Genomic DNA, 19,323 nt, shown 5'->3' on the forward strand with positions numbered 1-19,323 from the left:
AGAAGGAGCTCTACCTCTGCAGATCCTCTCTGCCTTCTGGAGGGATGTTGCAGGGCTCTAAGTCACTCATTTTGTTCTCCCTTTTTCTCACTGGCAGCAAGTAGAATGCACATCAAGAGCAGTGATGCGCTCAGCATCCTTGCTGGTGTCCCTCAGAACCTCTGCAGCAGTGGGGAAAGGGTCCAGCAGAGGCCTGACAGGAATGTGGCCAATGAGGTGAGATGGAGGGAGCTGAGCTTGACTAGTACAGCAAAGCCCTCAGCTGTCTGAAGGGCAGTCAGAGCCAAGCCCTTCTCAGCACTGTCAGGCTCAACAGAGCAAGGGTCAGCAGCATGAGCTGCAGTGCTTCCTGGCCTGTGGGAGGTCCAGCTGAGAGATGCAGAGCATTCTTGCCTTGGGGCAAGCTCCTGGTGGAGTGCTGGGACAGCTCTCAGGGAACTGCATGGCCACCATCCTCAGGGTAACCTCCAAGATCTCTGCATTTGTGTCACAAAGGGGTAAAACCCGCCTGAAGTACGCAGTCAGCACAGCACCTACAATTCCTAACAACATGATTTTGTTCTGGCACATTGTGTACATCTTTCTCCCCTCACAGACAGGAGGAAAGACAAAGGGTTGATACATTTTCTAAATACGTAAGAAAGGTAAACAGTTTAATGAAATAACAGCTGTTCCCGTCAGCACAGAGACTTCAACAGGGCTGTGCCATGATGCTGGAAAGCCAAATCCAACAGGCAAATGCATCCCCATGATGCTGTGTGTGCAGAACAACTGTTGAGAACAGAACTGTTTCACCCCTGCTCACACCTCCCAGATTCTCAGTTCATCTTTTTGCGCTTCCTCTGGCTCCCTGATGCTTTCTGCACAGGCAAGGGGAGAGAAAGGGTGCCAAGCTTGTGATTTTGATCATTCTCAAGTCCTGGCATCCCCTTTGCCTTGGAGACCTTCAACCGCATGGCCCTTGCAATGTCCATCAACCTGGAAAACAACAGAGAAACGTTGTGTTAGTGGGGTAGAGTGGTCTCCTGGGAAAGACACTGCAGAAATGAGCAATAGCTTTTTCACCTCAGGAGGGAAGCTAGGAGGCAGAAGCAAGCAGGATGTCTGCTCTGCATCCCAACACAACCACCAGAACGCAAACTGGAAGTATTTAAATACTACAAGGCAGGGAGCCTTGCTGGAAAGGCTAGAACACTACCAAACTGGACACGAGCACCCCAGAGAGTACTATAAACCCACGGTGCCTTACTCAGTGTACAGCAATCTTGGAGAAAAAAAAAGCAAGCAGCCCGTATTTCCAACAGAATCCTATACCACGAGTGACAGGATGGAAAGAACCTAGTACAGAGAGCAGCTCCTCTTAACTGCTGAAATACAGCAGTCCTAGATGTAAACACATTTTGGATGAGATTGGTACTGAGCAGGGCTTGATCAAGATGGCACCAGCCAGAACACACCTGGAGACTTGTCAAACACAGAATGAAGCATGTTTGAGCAAACGCAGCAAGGAAATGAAAGTCCTGCCTCATCTGGGGCCATGAGAACACACCTCAGAATCCTCTCAGCTGACATTACGTCTTTAAAAGAAAAACAGATTCAGATGGCAAGAGATATCTGGTGCTATTCAAACAAACCTCCCACCATAAGCAATGATAATTCCATGGCTAAATCAAGAGCCTCGCAGCCATATCCCTCATCTTTGTTTTTCCAACATGTTGCTGCTTCTCCCACTTTTTTCTTATCACCACGCTACAATCTATGCTCCCAGCTCCAGTAGAGCACTTAAAAGCAAAAACTTTGGTGTTTGTTGCAGAAAAAGAGCATGTCTTTTATTGAAAAGCTTACTTCCAAAGCAATAAAATTTTAAAAAGGTGGGAAACCAACATTAGATTATACTGTTAATGCCACTATTAGTCAACAAAGAGCAGAACTGGAGGCAAAGCCCAGAAATCTTTACATCAAATCTGACTACAGAGCTCACAAAACCAAGGGCTGGTAACAGCCCCGATAACTTCCAGTTATCCCAGAATCTTGATATTAAATCCTTCTAGGAGAAGCCCCAACATATCTGTTTCTAGTTTTCCAGTTACAGTCAGATACAAATCTGTACTTGCATCCAGACTGGTACCTAGCTGACACCAGATCTCTGCTGAAAGAAGGGATTCAGTGAGGAGCAACATGACTTAGCAGGCAAGATACAGCACTGGGTAGCACCTGGATAGGTTTTCTGCCATTTTGATGCTGCCTGACTCAAGTTTTTCCACTTTCAGATGGACAAAAAGCCTCACAGTGCACCTGAGCAGGTTTGTGAAAAGCACTCTTTCAAAGCTTTGACACATAGAACTACCCCATTAGACGTAGCAGGGCTTGAATATAAAACTTCAACACACTCAGAGTCTAACTGCAACATAGGGAACTCACAGCGGGTATCACTGTATTATTTGGGCACAGAAGAGGCTCCAGAGCCCTCTTCCCCAGGGACTGCTTGCACGAGGACCACAGGCATCTTAACAGGCATAAGCAAACATGACTCACCTACTTTCGTGGAGCTTCAAGTCATTCTGCAGGACAGTGAGGTCAACTTGGAAGTTTTTAATGTGCAGAGCCAGTGCAATGACATATGCTGCAATTTTAGTCTTCAGCGACGCAGAGATTAAATTCTGAACACTGAACAGCAAGTGTGAGAACAGATGAAAAGCAGAGAGTTAGCAAACCCAAAACACAACCACCCACCAGGTGCAGACAGAACTGGAGCCCCAGTTAGCTATGACAAGCATTTCCGAGACATGAAAAAAGAGCTTTAAAAACACAGGTCCCTGATCACAGAGGCCTCAAGGTCTTCCTCAACAACTGCCTATGTTTCTGTTCAAAAGTGCAGGTCTCTGGAGATGTTTACAGGTTTATAGACTTGACTGAATCACTGTCTACAAATACTTCTGTCTCTGTGGCACACTGGCAAGATGACAGCGAGGTGAAGCTGATCTGAAGGTACTCACTGCAGCCATACACAACACACAGAGCAGGTCTGAAAGCATTTATTTTTACTGTTCACCTCTGGTCTGAGTCTTTATAAACAAATGCACCCTTGATGGCCCACACGGATTCAACCTCTCTGTTAACCTCCAGTTCACAGCAAACAGCAGATAGATGATGGCTGAGCAATGGCAGTTATGCTACGCAGAGGCTGTTGGATTCTTGAGAAAAGGCACTGTAGCAGCAATTACAAATCTTCTCCCTCTTGCTGATCAAGTCAGCCTGGTGAGCCTGGCTAAATTCACAGGTACAGGCTTGTTTAAGCACACATGACTCTGCCTCTCCCAGTTATGTTTCTGACTTCCATTATTCATGGATGAACATCAGCCATAACAGAATATTTTACCTGGCCTGGCCTGCTACTCAAGAGAAGCTTCTGCTGTTCCCGTTTTGGTGCAGTGCTATTTGATAATGACTCTGTGGCCCTTCAAGCTGTTTTCTACATCCTCTGAACATCAATAACATCAAAGCAATCACAGTTCCTTACCCGCCATTGTTGTAGGTCAGTGAAGTGAAGTTCTTCATAAGCTTCCTGCTAATGATGTGGGGGCATTCAGGACCCATTGGATCTAGAATAAAAAGGGGTTTCACAGTGAGCACCAAGACTGGCTATTTTCACATCCATTTCAAGCCTCCTAGACTAACTCTTGTTGGATGACCCCAGCGTCTCCACCAATGCAAAAAGATATTTACAGACAGATTTACCTTCCTCACCCATCTTACCAGTCACTGAAAAGGCTAACGTTGGAATTTTTGTAAGAAACAGAAACACAAGGTCTGTGAAATACAGCAAGTCCTGAAAACTTCAATCCAAACATTTGTGCACTGCTTTTGAGAAAAGCAGTTCCTGCCACTTTATAAGAAACATTCTGAAGACTGTCATCCACACACTGAGATACTAAGAAAAGTCTGACACAAAGACAGCACAAAAACACCTAAAGATTGCATTGTGTACTGCATGCCTCTTGCAGCTAAAAAATGGAGGCTAGATGAGGAAGAGCACTGATAGTTTCCTGCCTCCTGGCTTAGGAGTAAAGCTTGACGATATAAAATGTTTTCAGGTACAGAAACCATGAACTGTCTGTAAGCAAAAAAGGAATCTCAAACTCAGATGTAAACTATTTTATCTCCTACAAATAGGATCTCACTGCAGGACCCTGATGTATGACAGTTAGAAAAGGACTGAAGAGAATGACACACGTATATCCCAGTAGGTGAAGATCTAAAACTCCACAATGGCATGGAAATGCTGAACCTCATCATGAAACAAGCTGAACTGTAACTGCTGCATGTAGCCATTTATCAAACAGGTAACTCTGGGAAGCTTCATTGTTTGCTATTATGGTAACTACAAACCAAGTCCCAGCAGGCAGCTGAAAAGGGTAAGAGTTGAAAATTGTCTTACGCTTCTTCTTGATTATTTTCAGGAAGCTGAACTTAATAAGGATGTCCAGGAACCAGAGGCATCGAGCTTTGCGGTCCCTGCTCTTCTTATCAGCAGGCAGGAATTTCAGCTCTTCTAAGACAAAGGAGCAATGGCTGAAGAGGAAAGAGGGAACATGAAGACCAGAGAATATCATAACGTATCATAGTATCATAGTATCATAGTATCCTGCGAGTTGGAAGGGACCCTAGAGATCATCGAGTCCAACTCCCGGGTTTCGAGCCCCTTGTGTAGCGAAGCGGCACTTCTACCCCCTGCGCCACAAGGGGGATTCGAACCCGGGCCCTTCGGTGCCACAAGCAGCACTTTATACCAATGCGCCACCAGGGGCACACGATTAGGACTAGCTGGTTACAGCTGCCATCCTGCCTGTAAGAAGAACCACGATTTCATAATGCCAGCCTTAGCTATTAAAAGGCTGCCTGTGGAAGTATTACCTTTTCTCTTCTGTTTTCTTGGCAATTTCCTCTGGAGTGATGTTAATAAAGGCTGCTGCTGGACCCTGCAATGCTTCATACTCTGCTGGAGACAGAACTGGATGGACTTTAAAGAAAAGAACATGGTTCTTTCTGGTTCTGAATAGCTCACAGTGAGATATGGTCTGTCAGCTCTTGCTATGGGAGGTGTGAGATAGGGAAGTGGGGAAAAAATTATAAATTAGCAGAAAGTAACAACAGAACTTGTTGTAACCAAACCAAGTGTCTCTGAGGTACAGTGGCTCAAACACAAATAATTTCTCATATACTCCTGACATCACTGCTATTCTTAGCTGAACAGCTCCCAACAGGCAGGCATAGTACCCCTGTCTTTGTAGGGAGGAAGAATACAGAACTGGGAACCCCAAAGCCTCAACATACTAACTTCCTGCTATCAGCTTTTGGTTTGTGAGGGGAGAAGGCTCAACCCTGCTGTCACATGCCCAGCAGCACTTTCTCCACATGCCAGACTGCCAACAGGAAAGTTTACAGGCACCAGAAACCACACGGTCACTGAAAAAGATACTGTCGTCAAACTTGTAAACATGTTCTGGTTTGTCAGCATCCTCATGACATGGTGGTAGGAAAATGGACATGTTCTGTTCATTGTCTTGGGCCACATCCTGGATCAAAGCTTTGGAGGGAAGAAGGAAAGAAGAGAGTATTTGGACCGTGCAGACAAAGCCACAAAGAGTGGACTTCTAGAACACCACCAAAAATGGGCAGAGATGGACAGTGATAACACTGTTTTTCCTAGCGAAATAATAAAGCAGCTCCTTTTCCAATAAAAAGTTTGGCAAGGTCCTCAACACGTGCCCATCTCAGCAGTTAAACCAACCTCCTCCCTTCTTACTCAAGGAAAACACCCTTCTTCTTCCCACCATGTTTGGCAAGGAAAAAACAGGAAAATGGTAATTTTGATTGCCTTCCTCAACATCTCAGACAACATTCTTACCTGTTACCCCCTTTGCTTCTATAACATCTGCTGCTGCTTTTGTCACAGCTGTATTGAGAATATCATTGCCCACTGCATTCATTCGCCGAGAGTTCAGAGCTCGCTTCTGCTTGCTGGTACCAAATGCCTCAATGCACAAATCCACCTGCGTATAACACAGAAGCAACGACAACACACTGAACTCAAGACACTTTGCATGCAGGAAGAATACCCAGATAACCACTGCTTGTTCTACAGGTACGTTTTTAAAGTAATTCCAAACATAACGCTGGGTACAAACAAAGCATATGACAAAGAAATGCAAAAGGGCATGTTTTACCTGGGACTGTAGACAAGTCTAAAGTATTTAGGAACATACTGCTAAGCTAGACACTAACAACATGCTGTCTCAAAAACCATCAGTGCATAGAAAGAATGCTGACCCTGCACAAGTTTGTCCTGCAACAAATCAAACATCTCAGTTTCAGACAAGTATTTACCACTGTCTGCTGGATAACTACAGCACATTATGATATCAGGTTTCAACCTTACCTTTTCCCTGTAGGATTTATTCTGATAATCCCTTGTGTCATCAGGAATTAAATTATCTACAAAAGAATAAAAATTAGTATGCTTGGCTTGCAGCAGGCAGGAAAGTGCATGTACTGGGTACCCCTCTAATCAATTACAGAAGGGCTAGGTACACCACTTCAGGGTCTTCTCTACAGGATTTTGTTAATAGAATACGTTGAATGTGAAAGATTATGTACCTAAAATAATAATAAGGGACAATTTTTGCTACAAAATCTAAAAGCATAATGCACAGGTTGCAGCAATACTAAGCTCCTGTTACCTAAAAAAGAAAACAGTTCCTTAAAGATCATATTCTCAGGATTATTTCCACTAGATTCAGTAATAAAAAGCAGTTCTGCTGGGGAAAAGCTGTTTTCTTTTTCAGTGAACGATTCAGTCTACTAACTTGATTATTTCCAAGCTTCCCTCAGCAGGAGAAGGGCTGCAATTATCCTAAGCAGTGACAACTTTATTTCTAACTCTGGTATTTCCACCCTCCCACACCCGAGCTCTCTGCTTAACTCTTCCCCTGACTATCAGCTGTGATTCTGCTTCATTCTCCCTTTTTTCATTCCATACTGCTCCCCAGGCGTGGACAGAGTGATGTATCCTCCTTCCCTCATTCTAAGGCAGCACAGCAGAAATAAGAGTAGGAGGAAACAGGGCAATGCTGTCAGTAGCCAATTAGTCAGTTTTGAATGCATACATATTTCCAAGACATTGTGACCTCGGCACCAGGGTTAAATACAGAACTGTCCTACCTGACAGTAAAGGTTGCATGTTGAATATTTCAGCATTATAGACTTCCATTTGCCCAGAATCCTTGTTTAAACACCAAGAAAATACCTGGGGAGAACAAGTGCAAATGATAACCATTGACAGTCTCAGAGCTGAGAAAAATTAACTTGAAATCTATAGAACAGGTTAATTTGTAGCAAGTTATTTTTCATTTCACACTTCAGAGGAGCAAACCCAAATAGTTTGTGCTGCTCCTCACCACAGAATCATAGATCAGACTCATAGAATCCTTAGAGTTGGACCTTTAAGCATCATCCAGTTTGTATTTGGAGAGAAAAATTTAATAATATCATGACCCCGTCAAAAGAACCAGCACAAGGACATTAAATGGCTGGAAGCACCTCGTCTTAACAGTTTCTGCAATTCTGTTTACGTTGTGTCACCCCACTTCTACTTTAAGTAACCCCCGTGGTCAGAGTAGACATAAACCACGAGCAAACGCTGCAGGACAAATGTAGCGCGTTCACGGGGCACAGCACTCACTAACAGGAGCCTGACACACACACCAAATGTACTTCAGAGCTCTGTAGGTTAGCTATGACAAAGTAAGATGATTTTACACTTGGTTTCCACTTATACAAGAGGTTCTTCTACCAGAGGATGGGAACGATCCCCCATGCAAAATAGTTCTTAGGAATTCATGGGAGCTGCCTCGAGGCTACAAAGGTCACCTTCTAAAACCAGCACATGTGAAAACTGGTGATTTCACCAAGGCTTCCCATTACAGCACGAGGCACAGACAAGTTATTAATTCATACAGCACCTCCGGACTGTGGCCCAGAAGTTAAATGCTGACCAACGACCCCCTGGTTTCCTGGATACTGATCTGGACAGCTAAGAAGGAATAATGCTGTTGTCCCCAGGTTTCAGCCACGTGCAGACACCTTCTCACTCTTCTCCAGCAGATCTAAACTCCACTTATGTGTAAGATCACAGCTCCCGAGGAAGCAGCGTGCAAAATGGTGCGGCTGCCAGATGACATCAACTGCCTAAATCCTCCTCATTCGCACCACGGCCTCAATGGGAACTCACCAGTCACCTTGACAGAAGGCTACAAGGCCATTTCATTTGCGCAGTTCCTCTGCTTTCACCTTCTTGTCTCTCGCACAGTGTGGCCAGCTCCCCATACCTGCACAGGGAGCTGCATGTCATGGCTCCGCTGCTGAAGTTATTCCCCACGTATGAAAGCCTTTCAGCTTCTGAAACCTGACAGACAAAGAACCATGACTTGAAGAGCGCATGGTTTGAAAGCGCACGTTTTCCTGCACGTCCTTCAGTGACACGAAGCTGAGCGCTGCCACAAGCCGCCCATTGGCTAGCGCCACGCCGCGATGCCGCCGCTTCCGGCGGGCGCTCCGAGAGTGCGTCACTTCCGCTCGTCGCCACGAGTGCGTCACTTCCGGGCGACGCGGCGGGTTCGGTGCGCGCTGGGCCCGCGGTCGGAACTCGGCCCGGTCGGAACTCGGCCCGGTCGGAACTCGGCCCGGTCGGAACTCGGCCCGGTCGGAACTCGGCCCGGTCGGAACTCGGCCCGGTCGGAACTCGGCCCGGTGGGCCTCCCGTGGGCTGCCGCCGTCTGTCCCGGCCCCGCCGCCCGCCTTGCTGTCCCGGCGCTGAAGGAGGAGCCTGGAGCGGGGCTCGTCGGGCCTGTAACGGCGGCGGTGCGTAAGACCGGCCCCCTGGGGGAGGGGCGCAGCGCGGGCTGGGCCGTGAGGGTCTCCCGGCGGGCTGCCTGGGCGGTAAGGGAGCCGCCCGCACACAGCAGCCCTTCCTGCCCATAGAGGCGGTCCAGGCACGGCCCGGATACCCGAGTCACCCCGAGGGGCACGCAGCAGAGCGGGCCCTCCTGCCTCACCTTTGTGCCGGTACCGCGTTGCTCGTCGTAGCCGGGCTGTGCAGGACGGGACTTGGGTGGGGGGGTGCCGACTGCGCTGCTGACTCTGACTCAGCCCCGCCTGCTGTGCCTTGCTAAGGGCGTGAGGCATCTGTTAGGCCCAGCCTGCAGCTGGTGGCTTGTCTCGTGCTGGCAAACCGTGTGGTGGATAACACAGTCTGCTGCTGCAGCGCTGTGCTGTAAGCATGTCTGATACAGGCACTGTAACAGTCTGTGTCGGCACTGATGTCTGTGTCAAGCCCAGAACGCTTGGAGCTGACCAGACGTGCTTAATTTCTTCCTCCGCCCTTTAAGAATTGCTCAGGGGTTTCATTCAGCACCCACGCTTGAAAATTGTGGCAATTGTCGTTTAATGAAATGTTTTCATTTCCCATCATTGTGCGTACTGCATAGGTCGCTCTGAAAGTAATGCCTCCTGTTTATTCCTGTGCAAACTACAACAGATGGATCACTTGGTAGAGCATAATGCTCCATTACCACGCGCCATTTTTCAGCATGGTAACCACCATTAGCAATGCATTCTCATTGGTGACGAGCGAGGGCCTGCGTACCACCCTCATATAAATCTGCACCAGCAGAGGTGACATCTGTCACCACTGCAGAAACACGGCATCCACCACCTCACCGTGCTCACATCTACTCTTTGTGCTCCACAAGAGTTCAGCAACTATTGATGAATGTCGTTGGGTGCTGTTTTTTCTGTGTGGAGGAATTCAGCAACTCATTTCTGCTTCATACGCTCTTCCACGTCAGATGCCACCAAGAAGATCAAGCTGCCAGAATTGAGGTGGCTCAAATTGACTTGGACTGGCAGAATAAGGGCGAACTATTTCTAGCTCGATGGGCCCATGAGACCTCGGGCCATCAAGGAAGAGGGAGAGAAAAAGAGTCCCCGAGAACCAGGGGGCCTACTGTAATCTCTAGGCGACAGGCTGGAATGTTGCTGATAGAGGGAGACGGCAGGGATGGAGCGCTCCAAAAGTGATAGATAGAGCGAAAAGAAGGACCTTCCAGCCTGGGAGCGAGATTATATACGTGTCCTCCTCCGGTGATTCGTCTCTGGCCGCGTCGTCCCCTGGGATATGTAGTTCTCCTCCAAGAGCTGAGTACTCAGGATGCTGCCATTCCACAGAACTGGAGCATGAACCTTCCACACTTCCGCATACCCTCTGTTATACTTCTGTATGCCATTAACAACTACACTTTCTTTTACCACCAAAACAGTTTGCCACTATTTGTACCCTCTGTTAATGATTCATACTGCACATGATGTCATGATGTAGAATATTGACAGCAACAGCACAAAACCATGACACACCTGAACCATACCAGAGGCGTGCAGAAATCCCTGCACCCTTTACTCTGTTTGCAGCTTCATAAAATGAACAGCCAGCACTCTCACCAGCCTACCCCGGAGTCCACTGTGGTCTGAGTAACAGTTCCAGACTTTAAAAGGAGAGCTTTAAAGATACCCATGCTGGGGACAGTGGGATTATGAGAGTTATCCAAACAAACTGTGCTGGAAGTGTCCTTTAAAAATACCCATGCTGGGGACAATGGGATTATGAGAGTTATCCAAACAAACTGTGCTGGAAGTGTCCTCTGTACTTGGTTTCATCTCTCTATCAGTTGACAATGCAAGCTCTTCTAAGGGTGAAATTTGGAATAATTTTTCTTGCTTAGAGCAATTGCGACCATCGCTTTGGGGATGGAAGCGGTAGCTAATTCAAAGGGATTGTGTCCTAAGAAACGGGAGCTGATAATTAATTATCATCTAACAGTTCTGGTTTCTAGGCATTAGTAAGATGAACTAAAATCTCATAGTTTGGGTTCTGTACTGTGCTTTTAGCAAAGGAGAAACTAGAGAAGTTCCCATGATTTACAAAGTTTGCAAGCTTCACCTATCTCAAAGTGAAAGTGAATTTTTTTGTTTCTAATAATTCCATATATTGCAGATTTCATACTGCAGCTTCTCAGCTCTCTGAAACTGCTTACTCCATGCTTAAGATCAGTACTTTTGTGCACATGTGAAGATTTGGTTTCCGGATGGAGTAATACCCGAATGCATTTTTGCCAGCGTGTTGCAGGAAGTAACAGGACTGTATTCTTGATCACAGTGCTCCTTTTCTTCTTTTCTGTTCATTGAGTTGGTTTTTACTTGTGGTGTCTCTTTTAATGTTTTGGATTGTATTAGACTTGATTGATATTTTTAGTATACTCATGTTATGTGCTCTTGCTTTGTGTTCTAGGAGACAACCTAGGAGGTCATCAAAACAGACAGCACTACCAAAACATGGACTGGAGCTGAGAACTGATCCATCTTCTGCTTCTGAATGTGAGGCCAGTTACTGTGAGAAGGGGAATCGAAGACAAGAAGTGAAATCAAGTGTTGCTAGAGGCAAAAGCATGAAAACTGCCCACAGAAAGAAACCGGTGAAGGAGCAGAGAAGTTCAAAAACAAGCAGCCTGGTGACCCTCCGGGCTTCTCAAGAAGATGAGGAGGAAGCAGATGACTTTGAGCCTGTTGATGAAGATGAATGTTTTGCTGAAGAGGAAGTAAACAAAGCACCAGTGTTTGTTCCAGTAGGTCTTAGATCTCCTAAACCTATTCCTGTTCAGATAGAGGAGACGATGCAAGAGGTATAATGTAGCTGCGTTCTGTGTCCATGTTTGTTTTGTTTCTTCAAACAGAAGCTTTTATTCCAATTGCAATTGCTAGTACTTGTTTAGTTTGTTAAGAGTAGTGCTGACAGTAGCAAGGATGTTTACTTGACACATGTACTTGATTTCAGATGAATGTACATCAGCCTGGGATCCAAACACTGTTATGAACTATCAGCAGGTCTGCAGGGTGCTCACCAGGTAATTAATCTGGGACTGGATTTAGGCACAGTCTGATGTGCTTACTGCATGTTTTGAGGCCTAGGGTGGAGCAAATGGAGCATTTCAGTTCTACATTTGAATGTCAGGGAATGAGAGAGATTACCAGTACAGTTTCTGGTTTCTCCGCAGGTTTGTCCTCCTTTGTTCTTGTGATATACTTCCTGTAACATAAAACTTAAGTAATGGGTTAAGTTTAAACATGTGTCTGTTACAAGATACAGCCCTGTATCTCTTTAGTTTAGGCTGTAGAGTTTGACACAGCAGTGGAATCCACTCCTTCCCTGTGCTCCAATGTAACCCTTCCACAGGCTGGAGGTATTTCAAGGAAGATCCTGCTCTGTCTGGTGCGGGCAGATCCAAAGCCTGTGGTCCTTACATTTTGGCAATTATTTTTTCAAAAGCTGTTTTTGGCCTCTCCCATGAACTGCTTTTATAGTTAAGCCTGGAGTAAAGGCCTAGTGTTTAATTGTGGTTTTAGACTAGAATTAGAACTCTAAGAATGTAACAAGACTGAGTATCATCTCAATTGAACAAACACTGGAGTGGAAATTGCTCCCAGCTCTCCTTTTGGTTTACTACTAGTAGTTCTCTTCCTCTTTTCTCCTGTTGAAATCCTTCTTATTTACATAAACTAATCATACAGTTTCTTGCTCTGAATGACAGTGAGAGAATTTAAAGCAGAAAAAATGATAAAATCAACAAAATCCGTTTGAGTTAAATAACCAGCTCAAAAGGTCTCAGCTGGATAATGTAGATTTTCTGATTCTTCTAGTTGGTTACAAGCAGCACTGCCAGTTCTTCCTCCAGTTGCTTCCCTCTTTAACCTGCAGTATTGTTTAGTACTTGATTTGTGGAGGGATTCCATGAGATGTTCAATGTCTGCTAAGCATGTAGTTTATTAGGAAAAAATAAAGTATTTGTCAGATTTTCTACGAGGGCTGATGAACTGAAATGCTTTCAAACCAATTTTTACAGCTGGATATATCTCTGAATATCCCTGATGTGCCGGTGGCTACTAATGTAGAAGGTCTTTCTTGTGTGTCTGTCCAGCCAGTCATACAGGAGGAGGAAAAAGGAAACTCCTTACCAGCTGTAAGAATGCCTCTTTGTTTTTGACATCTTATTCAGCATTGCCATCTACTTTGGGAACCATCTCTCAGGAACTATTGATAATTACGTTCTTTCCCCTTTGGGAGCCAGTTGATGAAGGAGACAGATTCCCACTGTGTCCTCACCATGTCTCCTTCCTTTTCTCTCTCTTATTTTATAGCAGATACAAAGCTCTGGCCTCTGACTGGTTTCCAGGCCTGCTTGTGACACTATAGATATGGAAAACTGTAACATTTTGTCAGCTCCTACTATGTATTTTAAAGCCAGGGCGACCTCTGGGCTGAGAATTCACCAGGATGCATTACATTAAAATTGCAGACTGATTTTTATGTAAATACCTGATATGTTTTTCTTTTTGCTTAAGGAAGCAACTGAGCATGAAAATCCAGAAGCGGACAAAGGTAGATATGCAATTCTCTTGTTTGTGTCTTCTCCATTAACATGCTACCAATTTGTGGTTACTCTTGGAGAGAATTTCAAAATTCATGTATTTTAGAAAAAAAAATGCTCATGAGGTGCTGGATTCTTTCATGTTTTTTTGAACAGGCTTAAACTATCTACATTCTTCTGTTCTCTATCAAGTAGATGGACCAAGCATTGCAAAGTTTTGTTTCTTTGAGTTGGAATGTGCATTTTCTGAGTCCTATTCTGTAGCTATCTGTACTGGGAGAAGAGAAAACTTTACAAACCGTAGAATCATAGAATGGCTTGGCTGGAAAGAATCTTAAACATTATCTAGTTCCAACCCCCAGCTTACAGCTTACTTGACGTGTTGTGAAGTGATAATAAAGTGGCCAGAGTCTAAGCTTTGTCCTCTGTATGTAAGGTCCCTAACTCAGCTCTGACCAGAAGAAAGTACTGTTTCCATAGGAGATATGTGTCCAACCCTTACAGAACTATTGCTTTTCAGAACTGCTTTCACTTAGGAGTTTAATTACATTCTCAGTCTTTGTAAGGAGCACTTGATATTGCCTGGGCTACGGTTTTGGTTGAGGGAGGTGAAATCTACTGTCTTGCTTTGGTTTATTTCGGTACGATAATTTTGGAGGATGGAAATGCTTAGTTTTGTATGACCAGTTAGTTAGGAAACAGAAGTTTAAACAGGGATATAGTTCAGTGCTACGGGTTATGGATATCTGCATTTAAACACTTTCTCCCTTTCCATTCTTGGTGGCTTGGTTGGTTATGAGATGCAGTGGGATAAAGTAAGATGGAAAAGCTCATGGATTGAGATGTAGACAGAGAGATCGTTTTACAAGACAGAAAGTTTATTTTATTGCTAACTAAAAGTAGAGTTGAGTGGTGAGAAGCAGGGAAGACTAAAACACCTCGTCCCCACCACACTTCCCCATCCTGACCTTTCCCACATTCAGCTTGACACCTTCACTCCTGACTCCCCTTTCCCCATGCTGCTCATGAACAGAAGAAGCAGGAGCTGCAGTCAGCCCATCATACTGTACCTCCACCACACGTTCCTCCTCGTGGTTTTCCACTGGTCTAGTATGGGATCTTTCCCACGGGATACAATCCTTCACAACTCTTCAGCGTAAGCCTTCTCCACCATATGTCCTCCAGACTGTGGTTCCTTCAGGGGGTGAAAGGGCCCATATACCTATTGGGCCATGGATATATTTTGCATCTTTAGTTTTGCAGTGGTTGATACCATTCTAGCATAAAGAATTACCTGATTTTTTCCTGAGGGGGGTTCATTCACTCTCCCTTGAGACCTCCAGCACTGCTTGATACCAGCATACTTGCAGTTGCTGTGGAATGGCTGAATTGCAGTGACTTGTTTTCTCAGTGCAACCTGTAGATGTGTCATTTTAGAACAGGGTGCAGAAAAGACTGTGCTCATACTGGAGTGGCAGAAACAGTAGGAGGAGGCAGCTTGCAATGGAGGATTCCTTCTCTTAGCAAAGAACTTCTACCATAGAAGGATGGGTGTGTTGCAGAGCTGGGTGCTTCTCTTTGACACTTGGTTGTTTTGTAATGGTTGGTGGAACTTACATTCCTAGAGCAATTTGTTATGTGAGTCATCAGTGACAGAGTTGTGCACTGGGAAATATCAATTTATTTCAAGAGATCATCCATGCAGACAGTGAGCTGCATATGAATTACATATTACTCTGGTTGGTCTGGTATCCTTCAACCTGGAATGCCTTGAAGGAAAAGCTGAGAAAACACAATTTTAGGTTTTATGTCTCTTTGGAGTCTGACATGCTTTCTTTCTTTTGTGGAGTTCTTTGTCAAGCTTACCGTGTTGCTTTATTTCAGATATTTCCATAATGAAACAAATGCTAAGGATTGTCAGCAGCAACACATAAGCAGCAGAGAAGAGACTTCAGGTATAATGCACACTATATATTTTAAGTGAGCAAAAAAGTTGTGTATCTTACAGTGATGCAAAGATTAATTAAAAGAAAAAAAAGAAAATGTGTTGTTATGATTAAATAATCTACTTAATGAACAAACAAAAGGACTGATAGCTTAGTGTCATTCCCCACTCTTGCTTCTTATTTAAATTTCATTATTGCAAACTAGACTTGGAAACCTTTCAGATGACTCCTTGAGCTTAGATATCAATAGAAGGGAAGTTCTTGCTCTTTTCTCTCAGCAGTGAACGCCTGCTTATTACCTCTGCCGTGTTCAGCATTTGTTAGAGCTCTTTGTGGCACTGACTCACATACCCCTCAAAACCTGAAGGTGGTAGAGGGAGAAAGCCCGTGTATTTTTCCAGCAGCTTAGTGAGCTGTAGTGGCTCCTGAAATGTTGAAGTGAATGCCAGCAGCAGTGAATGTGAGCGGCTGGGCTGGACTGTGCAAGTGTAGAGCAAGAGGAAGAGGAGAATGGGAGGTGATAATTGAAGAAAACACACTTTTCAGCTGCAAATCATTTAAAAGTAATGCAGGGCGCATTAATTTTAAAATAAACAACAGAACAACACCACCACAAAGAAAACGCACAGAAATAAAGCAACAGCAGAATTCTGTCACTTAAAGAAGTAACTCTGAATACCTCACAGCAATATATAGAGACAGAGGGGCATCTGGCAACCACGGCTACACAGATTCGATTAAACAGCACGTCTTACACCTGACTGAAAAGCTTCATCCCTGCTAGGCATTCTTAATATTGTTTCTTCTGGGGGATAATAAGGGTTCTACTGCAGTGCAAGAGCTCCAGAGTGATATGTATCTTGTCTCAGAAGAAAGCAAGGATGTTGTGTGAAGGATATTCCCAGTGCCTTCTTTCATGGAGATCTGCATGCTCATTGCTCGATGTGGGGAACTTGAATAACAGATTTCTGTTACGTTTTTATTTCCCTGGAAAATGATGGTAGTGAATGATGATCGCAGATGTCCGGAGGAAGAAGAACAGACATTCCTTTTAACATTGGTGGAAATCCTTGCTGACTCAGGAGGGTTCGATACATCTGCTTTGCAGGAACAGACCTCAGAACCATTACTACCAGCACCGATACTTATCAGCCCAGTGACATCTGGTGGAACCAGCTTGAATGAAGTGGAGAGGTAAATACTTTGTTTTTGACTTTAAATGTACATTAGAGTAGGAGTATTCCTCAATGCAAGGTAACTGAATTACTTCAACATTACGGTTGGAATGAAATCTGTTCAGCTTGGGAAGAAGGGGGGAAACATCAAAGGAAAATATTCTGAAGTACAGTAAGTGTTGCAATTCTTTAAAGAGTCCTGCTATCTCTATGTAAGTTCTCAGGTAAAAAGAGCAGGTGTGATGCTCCAGCAGTGCAGAGGGCTTTGCCCTTGTACAAGAACTTCTGGTAGGTAAATTTAAACTTGTAAATGCAAATTGAAACTAACCTAAATGCATGGTACAGCACAGTTTAATGCTTGTCGTTATCCCGAGTGGTCCTGTCTGCAACTAACTTGTGCTGTAACACAGTTCACCTTTTATTCTGTGTTGGTCTTTTAAAAAGTACATGCGCTGTTTAATCAGTCTCTGAAGAAATCAACAGAAGGAAAGCAGAATCTCGACAGTACAGTTTTCAATCAGCTGAGCCTTTGGAGGGTTTGGAGATGTACTTCTTGGTTCTGAAGTGAACTTGAAAGAGAGATGGTGGAATTGTAAGCAGCTGGATGACTTCACTAAGCTCTGTTGTGTGCTGTAAAGATTGGGGGTGCGGCTGTACAACTAAATTTCTCCAGCTCTTTCCATACAATGTCTGTGAGATTTTACAGACTTTAAAAGTAGATTGTGAATTCTTTAGTCTTAGCGGTGGTTTTGAAAAACAAAATGACAAAAAACTGAAGAGAAAAAAAAAAAAAAAGCCCTCATCTTTTAAGCCATTTTAATATTATGCTCATTTTTTGACTACAGTGCTATCAATGAAAGGGAATCGCTGAAGTTCTTTAATGACTCTCAACTCTTTTACAGGTAATCCTTTCCAAATGAAAGGGGCTTCAACAAATAGAAATGTTCTTACTGCTGCCCTGCTGCCTGAGCCTATTACAGCAGTAGATGAGAGAAGCCAGTGTGAAACTTGAGAGAATTCAGGGAAAGCATCGTTTCACAATGTAGCGTCCAGTCAAGAGGAGGTGATGTGCAGGTTAACCTCCAGCAGGAAAACAGAAATAGGTGAACAAGGAAAAGTGGGAGATAAACATGAAGCAGCACAGTTGGAATGCACAGAAAGCCAAACAGAATCTTCAAAAGCTCCATTACTCAGGTACTGACAGAATGTTTCTGTCAGCCTGTTCTGTTAGATGTTTTTTCCACATTGAGTCATTGATATCCTCTTTCCAGTTAGTACTACTAGAGCAGCACTGCCCTCCTCTGTGACCTGTAAGAATTATAGGTCTGTCCTCAGAAATTGAAAAGGATTAAACTGTCTCCTTTGAAATTTGGAGTGTTTTAGACATTAAATAGGCAGATTGACCAAGGGATGATGCTACTGATGTACGATCTGTTTAGGCACTGACAGATGCCTCTTCTGATACAGACATCCGTGAGGCTGTAAGACAGACTTGGGGTCATTGTTTTTCCTAGCTCAGTCTAATGCTTAGATATGCACCCATCCATTTGTTACGATTTTCGGCCTCCTGCCAATAAGATTTGGGTTTGATGCAGTACTCGCCATGTTTCTACAAGTACTAATTTTGTCTTTTCCCCGTGGGACTTTCTAGCCTGACAGCTCAGAGGATATTGCTCTTATCTGTCCATCCAGCTATCTGAATTATGTTTTCTTGTTTTAATATACCATTCTACAGTATTTAAATGCTTTAGTTTCTTCTCTCTGTTGTACTTGTGCACACTGTTTCTGACTGTTATTTGTATCTGGTATATCTGCAGCAGCTGGGAAACGATGAATTGAAATAAAGAATCCTTGCTTTGATACAGTTTGTACCTCCTCTATCCTTACTTCATTGCTGTGCCTTCTGATGTTACATTATGTTTATATTATATGATGTTATATTGTGTTTCCCCACTGATGACGTGACGTGTGCTCTTCTGAGTTCTTCCTGCAGGTCTGTGTCTCTGTTCCTCTCAGAAACCGTTCTGAGCATCTGGTAGTTACAGGCTCTAGTTCAGAGACGAGTCACATATTCTTGTTCTCAAGGGTGGAGGTTGTTCAGTGTTCCTTTAACGCTTCATAAACTCCCATGTGCCAGAATAGTCAGTAACACAGAATCCTGGGATCACTTCTTGTTTTTTTCCTTGAGAGTCTTCAAGCATTTCTGAGGTGTGTGTTTGCTGTAGCATGAACTGGATTCCTGTAATACTATTTACATATCACTTTTATGGATCGATTCTATGACGTTCTTACTGTACTTGTTTTGAGCAGGAGTAGATGAAAACCATTGGGATTTTTATCTTTAATTTGCAGAAAAAGCAGTTCTGAACTTGCAGAAGAAATGCAAAGGAGGAGAGGAGAGATCCCAAACCCACAGATGGGGACCACAAAGCAAAGTCTGAAGGAAACAACTCCCTCTAATAAGGATGATGGGGCATCTTGTTCCTTTCCCTCTAGAAGCACATCGTCATTTGTGGAGTATGACAACGTAGCTGCTGATGCTGTAGTTATGGTATGTTTGCTTCTGAATGTCTTTGCATTTCTGAGCTGTGAGAAACAAGGAATTAGTCGCTTCCAGGTGAGCAGGGGGGCATGCTGTGTTCAGGTTCTGAGAGACTGATCTGCTGC

General features: G+C 44.2%; 1 protein-coding gene and 1 pseudogene across 1 annotated transcript; one reads left to right on the forward strand and one right to left on the reverse strand.

Moving 5' to 3' along the window:
- Window positions 1–632: 632 nt before the first annotated feature.
- On the reverse strand, window positions 633–8,965 carry LOC140264587 (DNA-directed RNA polymerase I subunit RPA49-like; annotated as a pseudogene).
- Window positions 8,966–9,011: 46 nt separating this feature from the next.
- On the forward strand, window positions 9,012–18,516 carry LOC140263850 (transcription factor TFIIIB component B'' homolog). Its single transcript, XM_072359138.1, has 7 exons — window positions 9,012–9,123; window positions 11,402–11,735; window positions 13,011–13,127; window positions 13,510–13,546; window positions 15,420–15,490; window positions 16,486–16,675; window positions 17,559–18,516. The coding sequence occupies exons 2-5, from the start codon at window positions 11,559–11,561 to the stop codon at window positions 15,467–15,469; spliced, it is 381 nt and encodes a 126-aa protein (XP_072215239.1). The 5' UTR covers window positions 9,012–9,123; window positions 11,402–11,558; the 3' UTR covers window positions 15,470–15,490; window positions 16,486–16,675; window positions 17,559–18,516.
- The last annotated feature ends 807 nt before the right edge of the window (window positions 18,517–19,323 follow it).

The sequence above is a fragment of the Excalfactoria chinensis genome, chromosome Z (genome assembly GCF_039878825.1).
Source record: "Excalfactoria chinensis isolate bCotChi1 chromosome Z, bCotChi1.hap2, whole genome shotgun sequence".
Taxonomy (NCBI): domain Eukaryota; kingdom Metazoa; phylum Chordata; class Aves; order Galliformes; family Phasianidae; genus Excalfactoria; species Excalfactoria chinensis.